The following is a 27,148-nucleotide window of genomic DNA, read 5'->3' on the forward strand; positions in this document are numbered from 1 at the left end:
CCAGGAGTTACCTGATGCCCCTACAAGCGAGGTTCTAGGCTTAGGATCATTACGGCTGGGGATGAAGCACAGAAAAGTGTTTGGGAAGGCCCCACAGCTACCACGTGAGGGTGGGGACTGTGCCCTAAGCCTCTCCGTTAACGTTGCTAACCCTGTCCCGGAGGGGAGGGGAAGCAGCGGGCCTGCCAGCCTGTGTGCTGGCCCTGAGGGGCCGCAGAGCAGGAAGCACCTGGTCTGGGGCGGATGCACAAGGCGCCTGGTTCCGGTCCGGCTTCCGCCGCCGCGGCCCCGTTGGGAGCTTGGCCAGAGAAACCAGGCGGCGACGCGAGGCAGGGTAGGGGCTGGATGACTGGCAAGCCGGCCTGCGTCTGTGTGCTGGCCGACGTGGGGGCGGGGGGGCGGGGGGGCAGAGACGGTAAAGGCCCCACGGGCACGAGCACACGGCTGCCGCCCCGTGGCCACCTCGGGAACTGCGGGCCCCAGCAACGGGCGGGGGGCGGGGGGGGGGGGACGACGAGCGCCTCGTGCTGCAGGTGGTCCGCTCCCACTCCCCCCCACAGACAGAACACCCCAGACAGAAACACAGACAGCACTTCAGTCAGGCAGGGACGAACAAACCCCGGAGTGACAGAGCTCCCCCAGGGAGTTAAAAGAGATGGACAGAGGAAGAAACTCCAGACAGGGCCCCCCAAGGCAGATGGACAGACAGACCACAGGCAGCCTTCTCATTTGGACAAATGACAGTCGAAGGGATGACATCTCTTTATTGGCTCAGTCTACTCCTGGACCAGCGGCCACGCCAGGCCCAGGCGGGTTCTGGTAAGGAGTCTCTGGATGGTCCTCGGGTGCTGGGGAGCTGTGGGCGTAGCAGCACTGGTCCCCGCGTTGACAGGTGCCCTGGTGGGAGGATGGTGGGTGTGAACCCTGGCCCAGAGCTCAGCAGCCTCTGCTGGGTCCTTTTCCTGGATGGGGAGCTCACTCCCACACCTTGCCTACCCCAGGTCTCCCAGCCTGGCCTGCCCCTGGGTCTTGTCCTGTTGCTGGGAGAGGGAACCCTGGGCCCCGCGGAGGGAGGTGGGGGTGCCTCACCTCCTTGAATCTTTTACAGGGAAATGTCTTGAGCCGGGCAGCCCGCTGGACTGGGTCTTCAGCGGGCTCCTTTCTCTTGTTCTGGTGCAGCCTGCGTCTCTCCATAGCCTCGCCTGCTGCCTTGCCCCTGTGCAGGGAGAGGAGTAGCTGGGACCCCACGTGGCCTTTGTGCCCCCCCCCCCGACCCTGGACACGCCCTACCGCCACCCTGCTCCCCTCACCCTGGCCGGGCGCGGGGCCGCGGGCCCCAGTTGGCCTCAGGATTGGCCTGGAAGCGCTTGAGTCCTCGCTGGCGGGAGCTGGGGTTGGCATCGTCCCGGATGGTGAAGTTGGCCTGCAGCCTGGGGAAGCAGGAGTAGGGGCTGAGGGACAGATGCCCTCGGGTGTGCACAGACCGCCTGCCAGCCTCAGTGCGGCTCCACGCGCTTCGGGAAGACTCCGGACTCTCATCCATTTACTAAACATTTATCAAGTGCCTCCTGTGTGCCTAAAACCTGCCGCCGGTAAAGCCAAGGTCCTAGTGCATGGGACAGTGGGACAAATCAGAAATCAGCAAAATCACACTGTGTTTGGGCACAGGTGAGAGTTTTGAGAAAAACGGAGCCGGATAAAGGGAACGGGGAGACGGGGCAAGGGGTGCAGGGCAGGACCGAGTGGTCAGAGACTCCTGAAGGGGGTGAGGGAAGAGCCATCGGGGGACCTGGGGACAGGCACTCCAGCCAGAGAGAACAGTCCTCGTAAAGGCGGTGGGGGGGGGGGGGGCCTGTGCCTGGGGAGTTGGAGTGAAGGAGGCCCAGTCCGGAGGGAGTGAGGTGCAAGGGAGGACCGGGAGATCACAGGCAGATGGCGCGGAGCCTGCAGGCACAGCCTGGGGTTCTAGCGCGTGAGGTGGGGGTCACAGAGGGGTCCGACTCCGGTGCTCACAGGTGTTACCCTGGCTGCCGGCGGGGGGTGCGGCCGGTGATGGAAGGGGAGGGCAAGTGGGAAGACTGTGGATCGCCCGTGAACGCGCACGGGTCCGTGTCGGGGGGTATCCGTGTTGCCTGCACACACGTGAGCTTCCCCGGCCTGTGGGCAGCCCCGTCGGTGGCCGTACCTGGGCTCCACACTGAGAATACGGAAGGCCGGGCTGGTCTCCGACAGGCGCTCCCGCTTCACCGGACACTCCTTTTCCTGGGAGGCAAAGCTCCATGGTCAGGGGCTGCTGGGCCCGCCCGGGTCCTGCGCTCTCACCCCCGACCGGCCAGGCCAGTGCTCACCCAGCAGCGCATGATGTCCCAGAGGGCCGAAGAGGGGGCATCTGTCTTCACGGCATTCTTACAGGCGTGGGAGAGCGAGACCCGGAAGCCAGCATGGAGGAGGGCCGACCTGGGGACCGAGGGGGGCCGTGGTCGGCAGGGGGATGGGGTGGGGGGCTGGACCCCAAAGCCATTGCTGCCCTGTATGGGTGTGAGCCACCCCGACTGGATGGGTGCAGCCGAATGGCTTGCGGTGTCTTCGTGGCCTGTGTAATGCCAGCGATGGGAAGAGTAAGACCGGCCGAACCACCCGCCACCTGCCCCCTGCCCCCTGCCCCCGCCGGGGCTCATGGCCTCCGCGCCGTGTTCTCAGCACCTGCACACGGGCACATCACATCTCCATTTCACAGGAGACTCTGGCCTGAGAGGGGCTGCACTTGCCCAAGGGCACCCAGAGGTCAGGCACAGGCCCCACCCCTGCGGGACCCCTCACCGCAGCTGCAGGAGACTGGGTGTGCTGCAGCGGATGGTGCTGCTCAGCTGGTCCAGCGTGTAGTAGAGAGGCACGTCCGGGAGCTCCTGCGACGGGGACAGAGTGGATGTGGGGTGGATGGAGGAAGGATGGCTGGGCACAGGAGGGGGGCCCCCCCCACCCCCATCATGGCCCGGCCCCCACCTCAGTGATGACGCTCAAGACCCCTCGAATCCGCTCGGAGGTGTGGAAGCGGCCAGGGTTGGCGCTCACAGCCTCTAGGACACGGCCCACGAAGTCCAGGTCGTGGAGGGGCTCTGCCCACAGGGGACCGCCAAGCTACAGACACACAGCGGCCAGATGGGAGGGGTCAAGACAGCCACAACCCCAGTGTCCCCCTTGTTTCCCCTGCCCTGTCTCACCTGGTGTCGCTGCCCGCAGTGTTCACACTCGGGGGCGACGGGGGGACCGCAGGCTGCAGAGAACTTGACCCTGCAGGGAGAGGGGCGGTTGGGGGGCAGTGACCCTGGGACACCCCCTCTTCACCTTCCTCCCCGGCTCCCCCTTGCTCACCGGCCACCAGAGGCTCCCGACGCTTTGCCGAGGCGCTGAAGGTGGAAGGTCCCACAGCCCACACACTGGAACACCAGCGCCTGCTTGCTGTGGGGGAGCAGGGGTGGCCCTAAGTTCCCAGCATGATCACCACACACCAACTCCTCCCTCAGGCTAACTTCGCCCCCATCAAGACCCCCACTTCCCCGGGGTGCGATCATCCCCCCCACACACACACACCAAAAGGCCCTGTTGCCTCCTTCCACGCATCACCCTTCCTTGCCCCAGACTAACCTGGCTGAGGCTTTGACCTTGGCCTGGCCGGTGAAGACGCGAACAAAAACGCGCACATAGAAGTCAGCGCTGACACTGAGCAGGGGCACCACAAAGCGCTGGTAGCAGTTGGCTCGGAGGTCCAAGCTGTGCAGGACGATCCTCAGGGCCTGGGGGTGGGAACCCGGCATCGGCCATCAGCCAGGCCTCCACTGTGGCCTCCCCCCTACCCCGGAGGCTCACAGCTCCCTGGGCTCCAAGCCCAGCCCCATGCGTCCTGGCTGTGTGACCCTTGCCAAGTGAATGCCTCAGTTCCCTCATCTATGAAATCAGGACAGTCTGTGTCTCTTTATGGCCCTGCTGGGGGTACCGCACAATTAAGGAGTGCACGGGCCCCCAAAACTGAACGTATTCTGATTAGCATTGACAGAGTGCCCGTGCTGTGCTCCAAAGACCTGTGTTCCGGCTTCCCAGACTGACCTGATGACAGGGCCCTTATGGAACAAAGACGAGACATCCTCCTTTCCAGCCCACGGACGCAGCCAGCCCCTGCCTTCTCGAATCCCCATGGCAACCCATCACCATCATGCTCATTGCACAGATGCAAAAACCAAGGCCCGGAAAGATGAGAGCAATTATCCAAAGACGCCAGCAAAGCTAGGATGTGAGCCCAAAGCCAAACCCAGACCTGAAAACTGCCTTTAAAAACAATTTTGAAAAATTGTTAAAACAGACGATACCAGGGAAAATGACATAAGCACCGGCTCCTACCCCGGACAAAACCACTGCCCCCCAGACGACCGGAATTGGCAGCCCAGGCTCTTAGGACTGTGCTGGTTATAGACATGCCTGTCCTCCACACCTTGGGACGGAGCTGGTCCTGGCTGCCTGGAGGAAGCTAAGCGGGTGTGCTTAGGGGGGTGGGGGAGGCCGGGGAGCGCCCTCACCATCTCGTGGCAGGCGCGGCTCTTGAGGGCCATGGCCCCGTACTTGCTGTAGCACGTCTCTCCGCTGTTGCCCGCCAGCACTGCCATGTCCGTGCACGTCACGCACAGCAACCCTGCGAGGGCCCGAGCGGTGAGGACCCTCCCAACACCGACCGCGAGCCCGGCTCTCCACCCCCATGGCAGCGCGGCCTCACCTCCTTCGCTCACGGCCTGCACAGCTGCGTCCAAGAAGGGGGCAGGGCTACCGTACGGGTCCAGGTCGATGACGTCAAACCGCTCTGATGCCTTCTGGTGCTGGTACATCAGCATCCTGGGAGCGAGAAGGCCAGGTCCTCAGCCCCCTGCCCCAGGGACCTGCTCTGTCCCCTCTGCTTGTTCTCTCATTCCGTGTGACCATTCTGGCCTGGATTTGGGGGCCAGCTGCCTAGGTTCAGATCTTGGCTTGGCCATTTGCTAACCGCATGACTTTTCCTTCTTGGACCTCGGGGTACTCATGTCTAACAATGGCAATAGGAACAGCCCGCAGAGACGTAGCACACATATGCCTAACGGTTTCAAGCAGTTTACAGCTCTATTAACTCATTTAATCAAATAATCTTCCAGACAAATCTATGGATTGGGAATGATTGTTCCCTCTGTAGGTGAGGAAATGTAAACGCTCCCTTCCCGGTGTAGCCTGCCCTGACCGTGTTCTTTAAAATTGCAACCCACCCACCACCACCTTCCTCCAGCCCCCACCACACCCCTCCCCCGACCCCAGCACATTTCACCTCTACCTTACTATATAGTTTACTCATTTGTCTCATCATTTGTTATGCTCTTTGTTTCCTATCAAGTTTTTTTTCCTAAAATTTTATTTATTTAGCCGAGAGAGAGGGAAAGCGAGAGAGCGAGAGAGCGAGAGAGCGAGAGCGCGAGAGCGCGAGAGCGAGAGAGCGAGAGAGAGCGCGAGAGAGCGCGCACAAGCAGGGCAGAGGGAAAGGGAAAAGCAGATTCCCTGCTAAGCAGGGATCCTGAGGCAGGGCTGATCCCAAAACCCTGGGATCATGACCTGAGCTGAAGGCAGCCACTTAACTGACTGAGCCACCCAGGCGCCCCTCCTATTGGCTTTTAATACAATCAGGAAAGCGGATACTTTCCATAGCAAAGACTTTTTGTTTTCTGTAAAGGGTCCGATAGTAAATATTTCAGGCTTTGTGGGCCACAAATGGTAACCGTTTTAACCCTTTACAAATGCAAAATCATTCTTAGCTGGTGGGCCCTAAAAAACCAGGCACCTGCAGGTTGTCTGCAGGGCCCCTGCATTAGAATGTGAATGCCCCAAGGTCAGGGATTTAGTCTGTTTTGTTTACTGATGCCTGGCACATTGTGGACACTAGATATGCGCTGGTTCATTTGAATGAATAAAGTACCAGAGATTGAGAAGTTAAGTCTAAAATGGAAACCACGGGTGGTACACACTTCTGGTTATACAAGCATCATCTCTCACTTAATCAACACAGCATTAGTATTACAACTCCCGTGATACTAATATCCTCATTTTACAGACAAGGAAACTGGGGCTTAGAGAGACTAAGGCACTCTCCCAAGGTCACAGAGAAAAACTATGATAGACTTGGGATTTGAGGCCAGGCGGCCTTGCTCTAGCATGTACCTTCCAGCCATCAGGCTCTGCTGCCCCAAACCTACCGGGCGTCTGCCTGCCTGGGATGTACCAGGTGGGCCACACTGTTGAGCTGCACGTTGCGGCACATGAGATCCACGGCTCGGGCAGAGGCATCGTTGGCAACCACAGAATGCAGCCCAGGCACCTCTTGGGCAAAGCGAATGGAACGGAGGCCCGAGGCTGCCAGACCCTCCAGCACTCGAAGGCCTTCCTGTTGGAGTAATCAGGGAGCCCCACTCACATGGATCCCTCCATCCTCTGCTGGGCCCCATGGAGCCCCCACCACCCACTTCCTATAGCTCTCCCGCCTCAGGAGCCTTCCTTCCTCCATTACTGGGGGACTCCGGGGCTGCACCTCCTATGTTCAGGCCCCACCTCGCAGATCTCCCCCACGGCAGCTGTTCGAGGTTGGTCTCCTGGGGCCAGGTTTGCACCCTCTTTCAGTTCAGCCTTTTCCTCCTCTTGCTCTGATAAGTCCACGACCACCTTTTGCACATCCTTCTCACCTGGCACCTTGACTGGAGCCACCCAGAAGCACAAGTCAGGGGGTATTAAAGCGCCCTCTGAGAGACCTCCCCCTATTTCTCAGGATACAGAAGATTCAGGGAAGAAAATCTTCCTCGAAGCCCCTGGGGAAAGCCTGAAGTTAAGAAATAAGCCCAGGGCCTGCTGTGTGGCTGGAACCTTTCAAGACATTAAGGGAAAGGGGGCGGGGCAGGGGGAGAGCTCGGAGTGACCCCCGCCCACCAGGAGACTGGACCTCGACTCACTCTGGATTCCTTTGGCCGCAAGCTGAACGCGAGCAAACTCGGTGATCACCGCACATCTGCGAGAGACGGAGGGTTAGCTCACACCCCCCTCATCCCTGCAGTTCCACTGCCCTCTGCTAAGCTGACCCCAGCCCCCTGCTCACGTCAGGTCCCGGTTGAACTCCTGCACTGGGTTGTAGAAGACTTCGTTGGAGCTGGGGAAGGCTATCTTGGCGGCCCCCTCCGTGACCGTCGTCTCCTGAGCCTCGGACGCGGGCTCTTCTTCGCGGGGCGCGGTGCCGTTCTCCATTTCGGCGGGATTCGGTAGCCCTTGCGGCTGCCCCTCCATACACCTGGCTCTATAGGGATTGCAGGCGGAGCGGAGAGTCAGCCTCAGCCACGGAACGATTCTCGCACGGGACATCCGCCGTAGCCTCTGCTCGCCAAGCCTGGTTCGGGGGGCGGGGGAGGGCATAGGAAAAGCATCAGAGAGCTGTGTCCCCGGGCCAGGTGGCCTATACATCGGTAAAGATTAAGAAGACCCTGCGGCCTCAGTAAGGTTGACACCACACCCCATCTTCGGAAAGACCGGCCCCTGAGAAGCCAGAAGCCCTCGAGCGGGCCGGACCCTGGCCTGTATCCTTCCCCGCGTCGCCCACGCCTTTCTCACCCTCGCTCGAGGCGCCGAGGACCGAATTAGTCCGGGTGCACGTTTCCCGGATTAGACCTGGGCGTCGCCATGTTGGCACAGTGGGGGGTCAGGTCACATGATAGATTTTAGCCAATCAGTGGTGCTACCTACAGTGGGTGGCCGGGATCAAAATGCACGGCGGAAAGCTCGGAAAGTAGTGTGGATAACCTTAATCACGTCGGCTCCCCCGGGAGGGGGACGCGTCACTCGCCCCATTTCACGGATGAGGAAGGTGAGGCTCAGAAAGGGGGCGGTAAGCGGAGAAATTCAACACCTACTGATCGGCTTCTGTGTATTGAGTGCTGTAAGCACACTATTTCAGGCCACTCTGCAGGAACAATTAAGGCTCTGAAGTCAGATTTACTGAGTTTGAATTCCAGTCCTACCACATGGTCTTGGCAAGTTACTTAAACTCTCTGGGCTTCCCTTTCCTTATCTGCTAAATAAGAATGCTAGCTTCCAATATAGAGCAAAGATTAAACGACAGAATGGATGGAAATTGTGCAAAGCAGTCCCTCTTCAAGTAATAAGCTCTCCCCGATAGGTTCTAACTGGTGTAGGACCGGAGGAGAGCGTACTGGGCTGCGCTGCCTGTGTTCCAGTCGCAGCTCGCCTCACAACTTGTTCTTACCTTCTCTATGCTTAAGTTTGCTCATTTGCAAAAGGGACAGAACTTTTTAACGTTCGTTATCGGGTTGTGGTGAGTTCTAAACGAGTTAGTGCAGGTTAAATGCCTAGAACGGAATCTGGCTTGGCATAGACGTAAAATCGTTAACTTTTATTGTCGATTCTTGAGCCTGGGTTTGATTCCTGCCACCTGCCACCACTTAACTTGCTGGTGATCTTGAGCAGGTTTTTTCAGCTCTGTGTGCCTCCCTTTCTATAAAGTGTGTATAAGTGTGTTATGATTTCGACTTAAAAATGTTACTGTGAAGTTTAAACGAGATAATTCCCATAAAGAGCCTAAAACCGTGCCTGGCACAATAAATAGAATTCATTGTTGTTTTCGTTTTACAGGAAACGAATGTTCCGAAACGCAGAGAGACTTGTCCAAGGTCGAGAAAGTAGGAAGTGTCAGGGTCGGGAGTCGAACTCTCCAGCAGAGCCAAGGTAGTGGCGGGGACCCAGAGGGGCGAAGGCAGAAAACGGGAGATGAAAGCAGAAAACGGAGATGGGAGGAAGGGACGCTCTCGGCGCTCAGCTGGCCTCGCCTCGGGGGCGGGGCCTGGGGCGGTGCGGGGGCGGTGCCGCGGCCGCTCCTCCCCGGCCGGGTTGCGGCGGCGGCGCGGCTTGCGCTCGCTCGGCGCTCGGCTGGGGCGGCCTGGCCCACAATGAATGGCCGCCGCGGCTGCCGCTGCTGCTGAGGCGGAGGCCGCGGAGGCCGCGGAGGCGGAGGCCGAGGCCCCGGCGCAGGGGGGCGCGCCCCGGGCCCAGGCCCGGCCCCAGCCGCCGCTGCGGAGCCCGCCGGGAGCCCCCGGAGTGCGGCCACGGCGCAGGTGAGGCGGCCCGCCCCAGGCCCGGTTCCGGCCTCGTTTCGCCGGGGCGGCCCGAGGGCATCCGAGGGCCGGTTGAGGGCTGAGCAGGGAGGGCCGTGGCGGGGGGGGGGGGGGGCTCCTCCGACAGAAAAGGAGCCGGGTCCGCAACCTGTACCGTGCCGGGACCGGCGAGTGCGGAGAGGCCCGGCCCTCACTAGCGGCCTTGAGCGTCCAGTCCCGGGCCGGGCCGTGGGGTTTGGGGGTGGTGGGATCGGGCCCAGACCTCTCTCCCACCTCGCTCTCGGCGATGGGGAGGCTCAAGGCTGGGCCGGGGCAGGTGCCGGAGGCCCGGGAAGTTGGAGGGCCGGAGGAGGAAAAGTGAGGAGGCGCCCGGGGAGGCCGGGGGGAGGGGGAGGAGGAGTCGGGCTTTGGGTCGGCCGAGTGGGGGAGGAGGGGAGAGCGGCGCGGCCGGAGGGAAAGGGCCCGGAGGGGGGGCGGGGAGGGGCCGACTCGCAGGTAGTGTCCGGGCGCCGGAGGAGGTGGGTGGGTCAGGTTACAAGCCTGGGGGCGGCTGAGGAGAAGCCCAGGAAGTGGGGCAGGGTGGGTGTGGGCGGAGTTAGTTCGGGTGGGGGCTGATAGGAGATCCCAGAGATGTTTGCAGGGGTCATATGAGGTTAAGGCTTGGAGAGATGTTGGTGGGGGGGGGAAGGCCAGATACGGGGGCCATCAGGTAGGTTGAGGAACTACTGTAGGAGCTTTGGGAGAGGGGGAAAGCAGCGCCTTTGCGCTAGGCTAGTGGCCGCGAAACGGGGCGTCCCGAGAAACTAGTGTGATCAGAAGGCACATGCCACCTCTTCCCCCACCAGGTGTTAGCCCTGGGCCAGATCTGGGGTCTTTCCTCTTTTCCTCATCCCAGTCAGGCTCTGGGTCTCCGACCTACCTTTTGGACGAGCCTCTGCTGGCTTTTCCAAGGTGCTGGCCCACCCTGGGGGGTGTTTGTGTGGGCAGGTTGAGAAAGTCTAGAACACCTAGTTTGGGCATATGTATTTGTAGAGAGACAGCCCAACGGCCCTTACCTGAGTATCTTGGGATACTGGATTCTTTCTCCCCTTTTTGTGAGCAGAGCCTTGGGGCTCAAACCTAAGGGATGGGACCTCACAGCCACGATCTTATATCGTGGCCTCCCAGGCACCAGCTTCCCAGAGGTGAAGAACGGGGAGGTGAGCCTATAAAGCTCTGTTCATTGTGTCTCAAGAGGCTCCTGATGGGGTGAAGGCCGGCCACTGAGGAGATCAAAACCAGTATTTACACCCTGGTCCAGGCCTTTGGGGCTACTGGCCCCAGGGCTCTGCCTGTGGAGTACTCTTCCTGGGTCAGGCCCTGGGATGAGCTCATTGATTGCTCACCACCACTGGGTCAGCTTAGGCCTTCTCCATGGTAGGAGAAAGCTGAGGCTCCAGGTGGCTTGTCCCAGGTCACACAACTAGACAGTGGCCGACTGGGATTGACTGGCGCTCAGCTCAAAGCCACAGTCTCCCAGGCTGGCTTTTGAGGGGCATGACTGGAGGATCTCCCACTGTTGTGGATTGCCTGGTGGGAATTCTGTGCCCAGGCCTTTTCTCTTGCCCATTCCAAGGGATAGGTCCATACTTTTGTGGACAGTTTTTCTGGTGTGTCCCAGAGGGCTGGAATAGTGGAAGCTTCTTTCTCAGAGGCTTGGTCACACCTCATTTCACACACCCCCCCTTCTGGGAGCCAAGAGGTCAGGGGTCACAGAACTGTAGGCTGGCAAGGGGAGGCAGTTAGGAGGATGGGGCCTGGCTCCAGAGCTGCATCTTGCTTTGCTTGCCTGGTTTGTCTTTTTCCCTTTTTGGTCCCGGGTCAGACCACCACAGCTTTCCTTCCTTCTCTCTGGGCTAATTGTTACCATTGTGTCCTGGGAACATTGACTTGGGATCTTCAGCCCCTGAGGCAAGAGCCACAGACTGCTGGGTGAAGTGGTATCTCCCTGGCCTGGGTTTAATGATGGGTTGTCATGCTCATTCCCTGCCTTCCCCCAATCTCCCTGTAGTTCCTAGAACTGATCCCACCTGGGCTCTGCTCTCCTCCTCTCCCTGGCTGGTCTTTTGGCTCTGGGAAGGGGGGCAGGGGGCACTGGGCCGCAGCCCCACTTAAAGATGCTTTTTCCCTGCCTGGTCGGGCCGAGGCTGGCTTCTGTGGCACAGACTGGGGCTCAGGGCTGGATACTGAGGACAAGGGTGGCTACCTCTGGTCACGTGGCTGGAATAGGGCCAGAGGCTGGTGGGGGCTGGCCGGGGTGTGTGGATGGCAGAGGAGGGCCGCGGCTCCTAGCTGCGCCTGGAGCTAGAGGAGAAGGCACTCAAAAGCTGCTTTTTTGTGAGGACGTAGGGACACACAGACCTGGGGTGCCAAAGAAGGCCAGAATAGCAAGTACAACAAGTAAAGGGGCCTGTGGGACAGTTGTATTTCCCGAGGGTGTCGACTGCGTGCTGGGGCCAGGGGAGCAGCCCCGAATAACAGGTCCTGGTGAGGAGGGAGGATGGAGAATTTCAAATTGGGTGGTCAGGGAAGGCTTGTGGGAGAGCTGAGCCCTGAATAAGAAGAAATCAGCCTGGTGGGGGAAGCTGGGGCAGGGAGGAGCGAATGTTCTGGGCAGAGGGGACAGCACATTGAAAGCCTTTATTGAGCATGTGCCAGCCTCCTGCTAAGTACTCTAAATATCTTGTCCTCATGAGGGAAGGAGTGAGGGGTGACCCTAGAAGATGAAGACTCTTAGTGCCATTTGCAGGAAAGTGCCCAGTCTCAGGGTCTCCTGGATCTCCCCAGTGCCCCCAGCTGAAAGTCCAGATGCCTTGGCCTGCATCCAGGCCTTTCAAAGTCTGGGGCCCAGGCCAGGCAGTGGGGAGCCCCAGTGAGCCAGGCTGCGAGGACGGCTGAGTTTCTGTCGGTCTTGGAGGATCCGTTGGGGGTTGGTCCAGCCAGGTCTGACTCAGAGTTCATCAGGGTCAGTGCCAGAGCCAGTGATGGAGAAGGGAGCCTGTGTTTGAGGCAACGATGAACCTCCTTCCTGGTCTTGAAGACAATTGGCAGTGCTTGAACAGCCTGTGCTTCCTCTCTTGGGTCCTTCCGGCTCCTCATCACCCTTTTCCCCCCTTCCCCAGGCCCTTGGTGCTTATTGTGCCTAGCAGGAGCGCGCAGGCCCGTCTCCCTGCCTCTGCTCCTGGGTCCCCTCGGCTGAGAATGCCATCCCTCCGTCTCCCCCTGGAGAGCCCTTGGAGCTGCAGAGGTTGTGAAGTGGGACCCGTCTGGTGGCGGTTACAGGTTGGGCCCAGTGTCTGGTTGTGGTCATCATCCCATCTCCTGTGCCGCCTCCTTCGGTCAAGGTCTCAGCATTCTTAGAGATCCGAGAGCCCTCTGTGAGGACAGCGACTCTGTTTTCTGAATTAAGCAGGGATTGGGCCAAGGTGAGCAAACATGGTATAGTGGACAGTCTGCTTCCACCATTAGCACCACCCTGCTTGGCCCTGAGATCCTGGGCCTAGATTGTGACCTTGGCATCTCTCATGTCGTCCTCTGATAAGTGGGGACCAGCAGGCATACCTGTGCAGCAGTGGTTCTCAATCAGGGATGATTCTGCCTCCTCTCAAGGGATGCTTGGGGAGTGTCTAGAGACATTTTTAGTTGTCACAGCTGGGGCTGGTCCTGGCCTCTAGTGGGTGTAGAGGCCAGGGATGCTGCTCAACATCATAAAAAATGCACAGGGCAGTTCTCCTCTCCAAAGACTGATCTGGTCCCAGTGGCTGCAGGGCCAAGGGCAGGGGATCCTCGCTGTGTTGTTACTATGCGGAACGCAACGGTTGGCATCTGGGGTGTGTGATGATACTCGGAAGGCGATGGGGAGTCCCCAGGAAGTACTGCCCAATTGATCACGAAATGGCATGAGGTTCTGGGAGCTGGCGAGTGGTGTAGGATGTCTCTGCTGCTGTCTGGGACTTTGCAGCCCTGCAGGGGGCTTAGGGGGATGAACAGAAGGGGCCATAACTAATAATCACAGCTGGCGTTACTGGGTACCAGTCGCAGGGTAAGCACCAATCTACCGTGTGGCTTGCTGGTTTAACCCTTTAGACAGCCTTGTGTGGCAGCTGCCACCATCCAGCCCATTTTTATAGCTGCGAAGACTGATGTCAGGGGGCAAGTGCTGCTCTGGGTGCATGTTTTCTGGCAAAATAGAGGAAGGGAAGCACAATTCTAAGCAGGAAGCTTTGAGCTTCGGGCAAGATAATAGGATTCGGATTCTGAGGCCCTGCCGAGGCCCCGCACGGTCTCCCGGCACCTGTCGTCAAGCCCCATCCCAGTAGCCGTGTGCCCTGCGGCCCTAACAGCCTCCTTCGTCAGCTGCGCCGGTGTCCCCTCAGGGCCTTCACCCCTGGCGTGGCTACTGCCACCAGGTCCTTCAAGTCTGAAGGCCCCAGGGATTAGGGTGTTAACTCAGAAAGGTGGGCCGGTGGGGGGTGGGAGAGCTGCTGCAGGCCCAGGCCAGGCTCCCCAGGGCTGCACGGAGGGTGTGGGAGGAGAGAGGGAGAAGCATTGGGCTAGACTGCTCGTCCTTGGAGGTGGCAGGGAGGGGAGGAAGGGTGGGAAGTGGCTAGGCGAGGCTGGCCAGGGGAGCAGAAGGAGCAGTGCCCCGTCTGGCCCTCAGAGGGCACCCAGGACCCCATTGCTGGAGAGGACACATCCAGTGAGGATGAAGAGTCCCAGCTGTGGCCTTGACCTGTCTTGGCTTCCCTTCTTGGCTCTGGCCTCTCTCAGCCCCAGTTTTCCCTCCCACAAAATGGGTCTGGCCACAGTGGCTGCGTGCCTTGGGGAGCGATGGGACCGTGTAGAGCATGAGCTTGGCAGGGGCCAGCCATGGTCAGGAAGCCTCAGCTGCTGTTACCTCTGGATTCTGGGACAGGAGCCAGACACGGCTTCGGTGCGTTCCTGGGCCTTGCTCTCCTCACCCAGAGAATGGCGGGAAGAGTCATTTCTGCCTCAGAAACTAGCAAGAAGTATAATCGAGCCCTTGCCAGGCGCCGTGCACCATAGGGCCGATGTGAATGCTAATTCCCAGCTATCACCCTGTCACAAATCCTGTCACAAACCCTGTCACCCACCGTGGATTTAATGGCAGCTTTTTGGGGAAAAAGAAAATGAATTAAATGTGCATGTACTTTAAAAATGCCCACAGTAGGGGGGCGCCTGGCTGAAAAGCATGCGACTCTTAATCTTGGGACTCAACCTTGGGGTCATGAGTTCGAGCTCCAACGTTGGGTAGAGAGATTACAAAAATTAATAAATAAGTTTAAAAAAAAAAGATGCGGACGGTAGGAATCTGTACAGTCAGATAACACTTTGCTCTTCGCTAGCAAATGTTAGCCTGAACTATCTTCCAGTTCAGCTCCTACAGAGGGTCCGAATGGCTCCGGGCCAGGAAGGCTCCTCGAGCAGCCTGGGGGGTGTGTGTGTCCTCCCACACCCCCACCCCCTTTACTCTGACCACACACTGAGCTGCATGAAGGATTGTGGGGCTTTCCAAGGGCTTTTGGTTCTTCTACTTGGAGTTGGTGGTTTCCCTTAATTGGCTTACGTGTCCCTGGGCAGCTTGCAGCTTCCCTGGAAGGTCAGCAGGAAGGACAGCCCGTGGTGGTGTCACACGTCTGTACCCCCTAGCTTCTGCTGCCTGGGGAATTTGGGGCTCCCTCTCCAGACCATTGGCAGTTTCCACTCCCACCCCGGCATGATCGGCTGGTAGTGTGAGCAGTTGGCGGGAATCCAAACCTCTGTTACACCGAGCCCAGAGCGGGACCCTGACTGCAGGCCGCCCACCTGGTGCGGCTGCCAGAGGAGGGCACCCCTGTCTGCACAGCCCCCTGCGCACTGGCCCTGGGGACTGCCCCTGTGGTGTGGATGGCACTCCGGGCCCAGCTCAGAGACCTCTTCGGAGTCACACTGTTGGAGTCACGCTAACGTGGAACAAAACGGAGTGAGGTTGGAAGTAATGGCAATAATTCTTCATTCCACAAACAACTATCGAGCACCCATAGTGTGCCGATCTGATCTAGGGACAGAGGACACCGCGATACGAACCAGAGAGGCAGGCACCGTGCTCTGGTGGAGGTGACACAAAGCCCAAGATGCGTCTAGTTAGCTAGACGGCAGGAAGCGCCAGGGAGGAGAAATCAAGCCGGAGAAGCATAGGGTCAGGGTTGGGAGAGGTTCCGTCTTGGGAAGTTCGAGCCAGGTTACGACTGGGAGGATATGAGGAGCTGTGGCCGTCTCTGAGACCGCATGCTGGGAAGTCCGAGAGCTGGGGGTGAAAACTGGTTTTGAAAGAGTTTGGGGTCGAATCTGAGGGTCTTGGCCTGAGCGGGGAGGGCTGGAGCTGGCGACAGCTACGGCCAGCGGGCTGGGGTGGGGTTGGGTTGTCGGCGCGTTGAGTTGGTATCTGGGACATCCGCAGGCCCGGCACCCACAGGGAGTCCAGGCCAGGGGCTCCATGGGGGAGTTGGAGGTGAGTGGATGGTACTTCCGACCTGTCTTGAGTCAGCCTGCCGTGATAAAATGCCATAGACTGGGTGCCTTAAGCAACAGACAGTTCTCACGGTTCTGGGGGCTGGAGGTCTGCGATCAGGTGTGCCCACCAGGCCTTGGTGCGCGTACTTAGAGAGAAACCTCTAAGGACACCAGTCCTAGCAGATCAGGGCCCCACTTCTATGTCCTTGTTTAATCTTAATTACCTCCTAAAGACTGTATCTCCAAATACAGACACGTTGGGGGTTAGGATTTCAACATACGCATTGGGGTGAGGGGCACAGTTTGGTCCAGAGCAGAGCCCTGAGTCTGGGTTCAATCCCCAGGAGGAGAGAGGTTGACCCAAGGATGGAGCGCAGCATCAGCCTTTATTTACCTTTAGTTTCTGGAAAGACCTTGCCTGCTTCTCCCTCAGGGCTCTGCCCGACTTCCCTGGACCTTGAGGGCTACGCTTCCATCCCACCACTGCCTCATTAGATCACCCTCCCCCCCCCCCCCCCCATAGCGCTCTAATGTCACCTCTTCTGGGCAAGATCAGAGGCCCAGGTATGCAGCACGTTGATCTGTGTGACGCTGGATGTATGGCCACGTTCCCCATTGGACCATGAGCCCTTGGAAGCAGGCCTTGTCTCAGTCCTGGCCTGCCCCAGGCTCCCAGACACTTCATGCCCCAGGCAGGCGCTTGGCAAATATTTATTGAGTGACTTGGGAGGTCATGGAAACCGTGTGCTGGGTCCTTGCATCTCACTGGGAGACCTGCTCACATTTGTGGCCAGGACACTAGCGACACTAGGAGGGTCCCCTTGGCCCTCTTTAGGGCTGGGGGCTGCCCCTTCCCTTGGGGGCTTCTGAAGACCCCAGAAGATGGACAGGCTATTATGCCAAGTTCTGAGCAGAGAGGATTCGAATGGTTTTGTGCCCTAACGGAGTCTGTAGTCAAATGGGATTTAGTGTTCTCAGAGGTAAGCACAAGGGCGCTGTGGATGTGTGGTGGAGAGAGTGTGCAGAAGGGGGGATCTCTAGTCTGGAGAACTCAGAGTCGGGGGGTGATGGAGCATGGGAGAGGAGGATGTAGGCATTGGGGGAAAAGGGGACCACAGGCAGGGTGCACAGCTTGGGCAAAGGCCTGGCTGGGGTGGGAGAGCCATGCAGTGTGCTTGGTGGGGACAGAATCGTTGGATGGTGTAGAGACCCCCAGCTCTTGGCTCCATCACATCTCTTCCTAGGTAGCAGGTGACCGAGGCCAGGTACCAGGTGCTTAGACCTGTTTTTTTCTGGGAGCCCATCATGGCTCCGTGGTCCACCCCCACCCCGCCCCCATGGCTGGTGTGGAGAAGGGGCTTCAAGCAGAGCCAGGGTAGCTGTTCCTTCTGAGTCCAGAGGACTGAATTGGGGTAGTTGCCCAGGGATGAGAGGAGGGAGGGGAGCCTGGCCTGGGGGTGGCCTGTTACTGCTTCTAAAACCAGCCAAGGCCTTGCTTTTCCCCTGTCCTTGCAGGGGCAACAAGGCCATGAAGGGTTGCTGCAACTCAAGACCTGCGCTGGGCCGGGAGGGAAGGTCCCTGGGCACTGACCGCTTGAGCTGTTTGTACCAGTTGTCTCCCTCCCCCTCCCACATGGTTAGTCAAAGGCTTCAAAGCCCTAGGTGCTGGGCCCTGAGGCTGGGGTTCACAAGGCTTGGGGAACCCCGGCACAGCCCCCACCAGCTGCTGCGTCCCAAACTGGAGTCGTTTAGTCTTGCCTTGGTGTTCCCTCTTGGCAGCCGCTCACTCGCGAGTCTGACTGTCTGTCCCTGTCCCTGCCGCCTGCCCCCACCACCGGCCCAGCCCTGGGTCTCACCTGTTGGCGTGCTCCATGCTGCTGCTGGGCGTTCTCCTGTGGTCTGGGCCTGCGCCTCCCTTGCTCTAGGCTTCCCCCTGCTCCCAGAAACATTTGTCCTCACCAGGCCAGGCACCCCCTGTCCCACCCCCTTCCCAGCAGCCCCGTTGCCCCTGCGCTCCCCTCGAGCCAGCACTGGCCTCCTGGGGGTCTCCAGGCTGCACCTCACTCCTTCCTGCCCCAGACAGTTGCTCTCTGTCCCCGTGTCTGCCTTACTCCCAGAGTCAGCCCCTCAGTGACACCCAGTCGTGTCACTCCCTGTGTCTCCCCACCAGACGACTGCGTGTGGAGACAGCCAGTCTTCTTTGGAGCTGTGTCCCCTGAGCCTTGCGGTTTATCAGGGTGGGTGGGATGAATGAGTCCCCATTTTACAGATGAACAAACCAAGGCACAGAGGTGAGGGGCTGGCATCTGAAACCAGGTCTGGGGTTGGGAGGTGCTCTGACTCCACCACAGGCCTCTCCTGTGTCGGTCCTCCGCCTTAGAGTGTGAGCCTTCCCAGCTGGGGGTCCAGAGCTCTCTCTCAGGGACTGGGAGCTAGCTTCTCCCTTGACCCCCTTGACTCTGGTCACTTGGGCCCCAGTACCTGGAGCGGCTTCATTTTGGCAGCCTTGGGAGTTGGGTTGGGGTTGTGAGGCCCCTGGAGCAGGCTCTGGGTTCTGTCCTTTGCCTGCACTCAGTGCCTCAGTTTCTCCTGTCTCCAAACAGAGGGTCAGCTTCTAGCGCATCTGGCACTGAGTTTGAGGCCCTGGAAGGAGTGTGTTCCTTCTGATGGGAGGGTCCTTGTCTCCGCCTCGCCCCCTGATGACCCTAAGTTGTTTTTCCTGGCAGTGACCGTGATTTTGATGATGACAAGGAGGCAGAGGGCATAGCCAAGGGAAATCACACGTTTCAGTGCCCGCACAGACCCTGGTTTGAATCTTGTCCCTACTACTTACACACCAATGACCTTGGGACAGTTCTTAGCTTCCCCATGGCCTCGGTTTTCCCATCTGAGAACTGGGAGTATGAAATCGGCCCCATAGGTTTGCTAAGAGGGTTCAGAGAACTTCCTGCAGGTCACCTGTCAGCTCTTTGGAAGCATGGGTGCTGGGAGGGGCGGGGCCTGCTGGTGTCTCAGGGTTCCACCACATGTAGCAACTTAGTGAGGACAGACTGAATTTGCGCGATTGGGTTGGTCTTATCAACGTTTCTTTCCAAATGGAGTAGAGATTTGGAGTTTCTGCTCTCAGGAGCGAGTTGGTTCTGGAGCCAGCACTTACCTGTCCATGAGTGCATGGCTGCTTCTCTTTGTCTGTACAGCCTTCTGTGAGCCCGGTGGTACCAGATAGGGCCCCTGTGTCCCAGCGCTCAGCCCGTGGAGGCAGCTCAGAATGGACTCGCTAGTCAATGAAAGATGTGAAAGGTGCATGAAAGTAATCTGGGAGTGAGGGGAAACAGCTGGGGGCTCTAGTTGGTACCTGCCCCAGGGCCTTTGCACACTTGCTTTCCTCCTTTCTCCTTACCAGCCCGATTCTTCTAATACCCATAATGCCCATTCAGGACCACCGCCTTCTATATTTTAATAGAACTGCAGGGGACTCACTTTTACTATGGGTACAGTCGTAAAGCCACATTGTCCTTCAGAGCCCTTTTATGAGTGCTCTCGGAGTATTGGACATGCCCAGTTCTGGACTGGAATGTGCTGGAATGTGCAGCGATGGAATAGGCTGTGCTGCAGAAATTCACATTTGAGAGGTGCCTATGCTCCCTGCGCAGGGTCACAGACAGTTTCTTTTTTTTTTTTTTAAAGATTATTCTTAACGTATTTTAGAGGGGGGCGGGCAGAGGAAAAGGGAGAGAGAATCCCAAGCGGACTTCGTGCTGAGCATGGAACATAGTGTCTATTTTTGTAAATAAGCAGTATGATCACCAGGATCAAAAAGAGTGTTTATGGCAAGTATGGATTCTTTCTTCCTTCCTCGGCTTTATTGAGATGCACATACTATGGAGTCCATTTACAGTGTACAGTTGAACAGTTTTTAGTACAGTTGAACCTTGAATGATGAATGGGTTAGGGGCACTGACAGCCCCACCAATGCGCATACGAAGTCAAAAGTCCACATACAACTTTTGACTCCCCCAAAACTTAACAGCCTACAGGTGACCAGAAGCCTTACTGATAACATAAACAGTCAATTAACATGTATTTTGTATGTTGTATGTGTTATATACAATAAAGTAAGCTAGAGAAAAAAGTTACTAAGAAAATCCTAAGATTTGCTGGCCGGCTCAGTCAGTAGATGGGACTCTTGATCTTGGGGTCGTGAGTCTGAACCCCACCTTGGGTGTAGAGATTACTAAAAAAAAAAAAAAATCATAAGGAAGAGAGAATACATTTACAGTCCTGAACTATTGAGAAATTCTGCGTATAAGTGGACCCACACAGTTCAAATCCCTGATGTTCGAAGATAAACTAGGTATATTCAGAGTTGGGTGCGTATGACTACAATTTTAGACCATTTTACGTTATGTCAAGAAGAAACCTCCGCATCCTTCTGCTTGCCACCCCTCACCCCACCTAGCCCCTGGCAACCACTAGTCTGCTTGTTTTGGCTCCGGATTTGCCCATTTTAGACATGTTACATAAACGGGATCATACAATACACAGTTCTTTTGTCTGCCTTCTTGCATTTAGCATATTGTTTTCAAGGTTCACCTGTAGAATAGTATGTATCAGTGCTTCATTCCTTTATATGGCTGAGTAATATTCCATTATATGGCTGGAGCATATTTTATTTAGCCATTCATCAGTCGACGGATGTTTGGGTTGTTCCCGTCTTTCTGGCGATCGCGAATGGTGCCGTATACATTCACATACAGGTGTTTCTGTGGATATAGGTGTTCATTTCTCTTGGGTATAATTCTGAGGAATGGAATTACTGGGTCATGTGGTAGTTCCATGTTTAATCATTTGAGGAACTGCCAGACTGTTTTCCATAGCAACCGCACCATTTTACACTCCCACCCGCAGTGTGGGAGGATTCCGATCTCCTCCTTGCCAACACTTGTTGTCTGTCTTTTTTATTCTCGCCAGCCTAGCTGGTATGAAATGGTGTTTCGTTGTGGTGTGCATTTGCGTTTCCCCACCGACTAGTGATGTTCCCGTGCAGCCTCAGGGTTTCTTGAGGGGTCATTCATTCATTCAACCAGCAATGATCGGGGGTCACGGGCTCAGTGCTGCGGACGCAGTGTGAAGACTCTGATGCCCCTGCCCCTTTGGCGTTTCAGTGCCCAGTGCCCTTCAGAGTTACCCCGTGCGTGTCGCGCTCGTGATGGTTAACGCTCACGGAGTTCACATTGTGTTAACTCATTTCGTGTTCAGACACACGTGTAAGTATGCTTTTGCCCACCCCTTGTCTGCAGGGGGCGGCCGGCGGCCACCCGGGCCTGGAGCTGACATTACTGATTTGACAGTCTGTCTTAGAGGCCAGTCCGTGCCGGGACCGAGGGTGTGGGTGGCACCAGGTGATTCTCACCCTGTGGATGTCTGCCCCCACGTGTCTCCCCGCAGAAGGTGAGGGTCGTGAGAGGGGCGCGCCGAGTCTGCTGCCTGACCCCGTGTCTCCATCTGTCTCGCCCTGTCTTCCCCCCTCCCCTGTGCAGCTGCCGCCATGGCCCAGACCCTGCAGATGGAGATCCCGAACTTCGGAAACAGCATCCTGGAGTGTCTGAATGAGCAGCGGCTGCAGGGCCTGTACTGTGACGTGTCCGTGGTCGTCAAGGGCCACGCCTTTAAAGCCCACCGGGCCGTGCTGGCGGCCAGCAGCTCCTACTTCCGGGACCTGTTCAACAGCAGCCGGAGCGCGGTGGTGGAGCTGCCGGCCGCCGTGCAGCCCCAGTCCTTCCAGCGGATCCTTAGCTTCTGCTACACAGGCCGGCTGAGCATGAACGTGGGCGACCAGTTCCTGCTCATGTACACGGCCGGCTTCCTGCAGATCCAGGAGATCATGGAGAAGGGCACCGAGTTCTTCCTCAAGGTGAGCTCCCCCAGCTGCGACTCACAGGGCCTGCACGCTGAGGAGGCCCCGTCGTCCGAGCCCCAGAGCCCTGTGGCGCAGACGTCAAGCTGGCCGGCCTGTGGCACCCCGCTGCCCCTTGTGTCCCGGGTCAAGACAGAGCAGCAGGAGTCGGACTCCGTGCAGTGCACGCCGGTGGCCAAGCGGCTGTGGGACAGCGGCAGCAGCGGTGGTGGCAATGGCAGCCGCAAGATGGCCAAGTTCTCCACACCGGACCTGGCTGCCAACCGGCCGCCCCAGCAGGCCCCGGTGGTGGCGGCGGTGGCACAGCCGGCCGGGGGGGCTGTGGTGGCGGCGGCGGGGGCTGGCACTGGGCAGCCGGCCGGGGGGGCGGCGGCGGCGGCGGCGGCGGCAGGGGGCGTGGTGAGCGGGCCCAGCACGTCGGAGCGGACCAGCCCGGGCACCTCGAGCGCCTATACCAGCGACAGCCCTGGCTCCTACCACAACGAGGAGGATGAGGAGGAGGACGCAGGCGAGGAGGGCACGGACGAGCAGTACCGGCAGATCTGCAACATGTACACCATGTACAGCATGATGAATGTCGGCCAGACAGGTGAGGTGCCTGCCCTGCCCAAAACTCCCCAGCCCGGCCCCTGCTTCCCACCCCCCCTTCCCCTGGCAGGCGCCCCCGCCCCCCCCGGTCCCATCCCCGACACATGCTGCTCTCTGCCCCCCCCCCCGAAGCCGAGAAGGTGGAGGCCCTCCCTGAGCAGGTGGCCCCCGAGTCCCGGAATCGCATCCGGGTACGGCAAGACCTGGCGTCTCTCCCAGCTGAGCTCATCAACCAGATTGGCAACCGCTGCCACCCCAAGCTCTACGATGAGGGTGACCCCTCTGAGAAGCTGGAGCTGGTGACAGGTGGGCCAGCATCACTTCCTCCCCAGATTCCCCTCTTCCTTCCATGTTGGGCCTCTGTGCCCTCCGAGCCAGTGGCTTGTGGGGTGGTGGTTAGGAACCAGAGACTTGGGGTCCAACCCCACCCCTTCTGCCACCCACTGGCTGTGTCCTAGGGCAGCTCACCCCCCCCCCTTGGCACTGATACATGCCAGAGACTGGCCTCCAGGTTTCCCCGAGACGCTGGTATGAGCGTTGGCTGGCATCGTCGGCCACATGGGGAGATGAGTGGCTTCGTAGGGTGGTTGGAGGGTTGACTAATAACAGCGGTTAAGAATCTTGGCTCTTGGTGTCAGGGTGCCTTGGTGTGAGCTTCCACTGCCTATTCTTTTTGATGCCCAGGTGGTTGTGTGGGCAAAAGCCACACATGTGCAAGCGGGGCCCGGCATATTGTAGGTGTCCCGTGGACAGTGGCACCACTCGCTGTCCTTTCCTGATCGCTGATGAGGCCATGCTGGGGCGAGTTGTCAGGGAGCGTCTTGGCCGGGCCCAGGCCAGGGCCTGGCCAAGTGGGAAACGTGGCAGTCTGGGGCCCCCGGCCACCCTCCTGCTCCCCACTGCAGGCACCAATGTGTACATCACGAGGGCGCAGCTCATGAACTGCCACGTCAGCGCAGGCACGCGGCACAAGGTCCTGCTGCGGCGCCTCCTGGCCTCCTTCTTCGACCGGTGAGGCCCTCACAAGAGCCCGGATGGAGGGGAGGGGGGCTGCCCCCGGCCCTCCACCACAGGGGGCCTGACTCCCCTCCCTCGTGCCCCCCACCTAAGGAACACGCTGGCTAACAGCTGTGGCACCGGCATCCGCTCTTCCTCCAACAACCCCAGCCGCAAACCGCTGGACAGTCGCGTCCTGCACGCTGTCAAGTGTGAGTGTCTGGCCTTCTGGAGTCAGGCTGGGGTGGGGTCTGGGCCAGGCAGATGGTCCTCTTCGCTGATAGGTGGGTGGGGGTTAGTGTTAAGAAGGTTTCTGAGGCTCAGTCTGGGCTTGTCAGGAAGAGGGCTGGGATGGGTTAGAGATTTCTTCATTGTGGTGGTGGGGGCTGGTCCTTGGGGAGTCATGGGAGCGCTGAAGCAGCCAGGCCCCAGCCATTCATCAGGAGGGAGGTCTAGGTTTTCACGTGGCATCTCCCCGTTCCTAAATTCTGGCAAATGACCCAGGTTTTTCAAGAGCACTGGGCCACCCTCTCAAGCCCCACACGTGGCCGAGCTCAGTCAGGCATGGGGCCAACTGATGTGGTTTAGCGTCCTGGCTTGCGAGTCCTCCATTCCATCACCTCTGAGGGGGGTTCGGGGGCCGCGCGTGCGCATTTGGGGGTCAAGGAGCAGTGTGGCCGAGTAGCTGTCGTCAAGGTGGAGAGGCCAGGGCCACGCTGTGCCTGAGCCATTGACTCTGCCCTCACAGACTACTGCCAGAACTTCGCTCCCAACTTCAAGGAGAGCGAGATGAACGCCATCGCAGCTGACATGTGCACCAATGCCCGCCGCGTTGTGCGGAAGAGCTGGATCCCCAAGCTCAAGGTGCTCATGGCCGAGGGCGACGCCTACACCACCTTCATCAGCGACACGGGCAAGATAGAGCCGGACATGATGGGCGTGGAGCATGGCTTCGAGACGGCCAGCCACGACGGCGAGGCCGGCCCCTCGGCCGAGGCCCTCCAGTAACTACCGCCGGCCCCTCCCCGCGGGGCCGTCACAGTCCCCCCCCCCGCCCCTCCCCCGTCACACCCGCCCACCCTCTTGGTCACGAGCTACTGTCTGTCCCTCCCCAGGACCCGCGGGGGGCGCTGCATGCTCCCAGCCCCTCTGCCTCCCCATCCCACTCTCCGGCCCCCATGTGAGCGGCTAGGAGAGGGCAGCAGCTGGTGCGGGCTCTGCGCTGCCTTTCTAGTGCGCTCGGGCACCGTCGGGGGGCTTCCGCTCCCCCTCCCCTAGCCCCCAGCTGTGGTCTCCCCACTCACCAGGCCAGGCGTGGGGAGGGGCCGGCCTGGGGGGCTCAGGAAGGCCCCCTCCCCAGGCCCTGGGCCCCTTGCTGCACCCCCTTGGGACTTGCAGGGGCCCCAGGGTTCTCAGGACCCCTCCTGCCACCACCTCCCAGTGCTTCCATGTTTCCAAAAGCGCCTTCCTGTCTCCCTCGTCTGTCCCTGCGCCTGGGGGCTGGGGTAGGCGAGGCCGAGGGAACTGCCCATTTCACAGCTGAGGGAGCCGAGGCTCAGAGGAACTCCACCATTGACCTAAGGTGGTGGGCGGTGGCGGGCCCGGGGCCCTTCTCTCTCCCCCACCCCGTGCCCACCTCTGTTGCCCCCGTCTGTCTCCTGGGGCCTGAGAGGGGCAGGTCCCGAGTTGGGGGCTCTTGGGGGCAGACTGAGAGTCTCGGTGAATAGAGTGAGAGGTTTCCTGGGCTCACAGAAGTGTGTGCGTGTGAGTGCGCGTGTGTGTGTGTAGAGGTTGTGCTTTTAAACAAATGAAGATATGAGAGGCAGTAGGGCCAGGGCTGGAAGTCAGGGGAGCAGGCTGGGGGGCTGCTGCCCTCCCCCCCACCCCCCGCCCTGCCCCCTGTACATACTTTTTAAAGCATTTTTTTAGCTAATGAAATATTGAAGTATAAGATTCCTTTTATTTTTCAAACCAACGGGACTGTGTCTGATGTCCCCTTCAGTCCCCGGGGACGTGGCAGGCAGGACGGGGTGGGGGCTGGGGGCGGGCTGAATGCGTGCGTGTGTGTGGAGTGTGGGTGCGCATTTCTGAGGTGGGGATTGGCCGGGCCTCTGCTCGGGCTCCTGTGGGTCTGACCGGGTCCCCCCCCCCTTGCTCCGCTGCTCCCCAGCGGGGCTCCATTTGAAGGGTGGCCCTGGCCTTGGCCCATTGGCTGAGCCCAGCTTCTGGGGACGAGGCAGGGCCTGCTTCCATTGTTAGCAGTTTGCGGAATTTTCTCTAACCATTCCTCTCTTTAGATCCTCGCCAGCGCGAGGGGTTTTGTTTTTTTGAGTTTTACATGTGAACTTTGGAGGGTTCTTTTTTTTTTTTTTTTTTTTTTTTACTCCCTGTCCCCTCCACACTGGGTGTCCTTTCTTCACAATTTTTACCTTTTTCTCTCTAGCCCCGTCCCCACGGCCTCTCGTCTCCTCCCCGATCTGACCCGCCCATTGCTCCCGTTGCTCCCAGAGGCCTCTCCAGAGGCAGGGGGATTGCCGGATGTGGTGGTGGTGGGGGGGGGGTTGGCTAGCCCTGACGGGACCTTTGGAATCTGACTTGGAGACCTCCCCCACCGCCCGGCAGCCCCCACCAGTCTGTGACATCTCATTGTGGGGGTGTGTGTGGGGGGGTGTCTGGTCTGGCCAGAGTCCTGGCACTCTGCTTTCCTGGCCTGGCCCCTGCACCTTAGTCCTCAGCTGGCCCAGTGTACGGGGGGAGTCGACGCCCCAGCTAAAGCACAAGCACCTTAGTCGCACCTCCCCCACGCCCTTGTCCTGGCCTTGACATCCTACCCCAGCATCGATCCCAAAGCACAATATCCTGGTCACTTGGCAAGCTGCCGGGCCGGCCAAGGCCGAGGGGCCGGCCAGGGCTCCAGCCAGAGCCCACAAGGAAGGAGTCCCTAGGCGCTCCCCTCCTTCCAGGCCTTAGCAGGGGTCAGCTCTCTGGGACTGGGGTCTTCTCCCTCCCCACCCCTTTGTCCTGGACAGGCCCCTGCCCAGCCCCTCCCTGCCTTGTCCTCGGGTGGGGCTTGCCCCTGTCCCTCCTCCAAGCCCCTGCAGCACTGGGTTGGGTGGCAGAGCCCTCTCATTTCAGGGACCCCAGGAGGTGCCCCTGGCTCCCGGGACTGTGTGTTTGGTGGGGGGAGGGGAGGGGAGGGGCCGGGCAGGGGTGCAGGGGAGGAAACTCCTCACCAGGAGAGCCAAAGACAGGGTTGTGCCTTACCCCAGGAGCCACCCCTGCGCCCCTCCCACCCCACCCTCCCCACCTCTTGGGAGGCCTGCTGCTTTTCCTTCTCTCCCTCCCCTCCCCTGCCCTGCTCTGAGCTGCATGGTCCCCCCACCCCGGGCAGCCCAGGGAGGAGCACGAATGGAGAATCACCAACCAACGCAAAAAAAAAAAAAAAAAAGACTGTGGGCCCCCCCCTCCGCCTCCCCTGGCCGCCCACTCACCCGCCTCTTTCACGCAGGACAGACCGCCCGCCCTGTCCGTGTGAAGTGCCAACGCCCTCCCCGCCCTGGGCCGACCCCCCACTCCCCGGGCCCGTAAGTGAGATTGCACATTAACTACTGTAAGGAGAGGAGCCGCACTGGGAAATGTGAACCATGAGAATATCAGTGACACTGATGAGGAGAATAAACTAAACGCCTTTGTAACAGCCCTGCCGCATTCTGCTCTCTGGGGGCGCGGGGCCCAGGAGGGGACAGTCACTGCACATGAAGGCTCAGTGCGCTCAGGAACAGCCATTCCAGATGTCACATCCCAGAACATCAGTGTGAGAGGAGAGAGGCAGTGTCCCCCTTTCAGATGGGGAAACAGGTTCAAACCCAAGCTGCCAGTAGCTTCCCCCTAGAATGGGGCACCTGGCTGGCTGGCTCAGTCG

At 59.2% G+C, this 27,148-nt stretch overlaps 2 protein-coding genes across 9 annotated transcripts; one reads left to right on the top strand and one right to left on the bottom strand.

Annotated features, from left to right (window-relative positions):
• Positions 1–704: 704 nt before the first annotated feature.
• TRMT1 (tRNA methyltransferase 1) lies at positions 705–7,758 on the bottom strand. 3 transcript variants are annotated; one of them, XM_027584420.1, is made up of 17 exons: positions 7,657–7,758; positions 7,151–7,435; positions 7,008–7,063; positions 6,613–6,755; positions 6,261–6,448; positions 4,766–4,881; positions 4,572–4,684; positions 3,646–3,794; positions 3,373–3,459; positions 3,222–3,291; positions 3,004–3,138; positions 2,821–2,906; positions 2,349–2,457; positions 2,186–2,262; positions 1,311–1,430; positions 1,090–1,216; positions 705–897 (listed from the first exon to the last, which is right to left on the bottom strand). In XM_027584420.1, exons 2-17 carry the CDS (start codon positions 7,408–7,410, stop codon positions 772–774), a joined length of 1,962 nt encoding a protein of 653 aa, XP_027440221.1. In that variant the 5' UTR covers positions 7,411–7,435; positions 7,657–7,758; the 3' UTR covers positions 705–771. The 3 variants fall into 3 exon arrangements, with proteins under 3 accessions (XP_027440221.1, XP_027440222.1, XP_027440223.1); XM_027584421.1 differs by having other exon boundaries at positions 7,151–7,345; positions 7,657–7,726; XM_027584422.1 differs by lacking the exons at positions 6,613–6,755; positions 7,657–7,758 and having other exon boundaries at positions 7,151–7,227.
• Positions 7,759–7,803: 45 nt separating this feature from the next.
• NACC1 (nucleus accumbens associated 1) lies at positions 7,804–26,923 on the top strand. 6 transcript variants are annotated; one of them, XM_027584426.2, is made up of 8 exons: positions 7,804–7,909; positions 8,695–8,787; positions 21,266–22,231; positions 22,363–22,536; positions 23,136–23,241; positions 23,341–23,438; positions 23,975–24,230; positions 26,735–26,923. In XM_027584426.2, the coding sequence occupies exons 3-8, from the start codon at positions 21,274–21,276 to the stop codon at positions 26,829–26,831; spliced, it is 1,689 nt and encodes a 562-aa protein (XP_027440227.2). In that variant the 5' UTR covers positions 7,804–7,909; positions 8,695–8,787; positions 21,266–21,273; the 3' UTR covers positions 26,832–26,923. The 6 variants fall into 6 exon arrangements, with proteins under 6 accessions (XP_027440227.2, XP_027440226.2, XP_027440224.2 ...); XM_027584425.2 differs by lacking the exons at positions 7,804–7,909; positions 8,695–8,787 and adding an exon at positions 8,977–9,173; XM_027584423.2 differs by lacking the exons at positions 7,804–7,909; positions 8,695–8,787 and adding an exon at positions 16,550–16,705.
• The last annotated feature ends 225 nt before the right edge of the window (positions 26,924–27,148 follow it).

The sequence above is a fragment of the Zalophus californianus genome, chromosome 1, assembly GCF_009762305.2.
Source record: "Zalophus californianus isolate mZalCal1 chromosome 1, mZalCal1.pri.v2, whole genome shotgun sequence".
In the NCBI taxonomy this organism is placed as follows: domain Eukaryota; kingdom Metazoa; phylum Chordata; class Mammalia; order Carnivora; family Otariidae; genus Zalophus; species Zalophus californianus.

Bases quoted from the DNA above. Each gene is read 5' to 3' on its own strand.
- TRMT1 (XM_027584420.1), bottom strand. From the start codon at position 7,410: ATGTCCCGTGCGAGAATCGTTCCGTGGCTGAGGCTGACTCTCCGCTCC. The intron at 6,449-6,612 runs GTGGGGCCTGAA...TTACTCCAACAG, and splicing joins CCGTGGGGGAGATCTGCGAG to GAAGGCCTTCGAGTGCTGGA. The intron at 3,292-3,372 runs GTGAGCAAGGGG...CTCTCCCTGCAG, and splicing joins TCGGGAGCCTCTGGTGGCCG to GGTCAAGTTCTCTGCAGCCT.
- NACC1 (XM_027584423.2), top strand. From the start codon at position 16,651: ATGGTTTTGTGCCCTAACGGAGTCTGTAGTCAAATGGGATTTAGTGTT. The intron at 22,537-23,135 runs GTGGGCCAGCAT...TCCCCACTGCAG, and splicing joins GAAGCTGGAGCTGGTGACAG to GCACCAATGTGTACATCACG. The intron at 23,242-23,340 runs GTGAGGCCCTCA...CCCCCACCTAAG, and splicing joins CTGGCCTCCTTCTTCGACCG to GAACACGCTGGCTAACAGCT.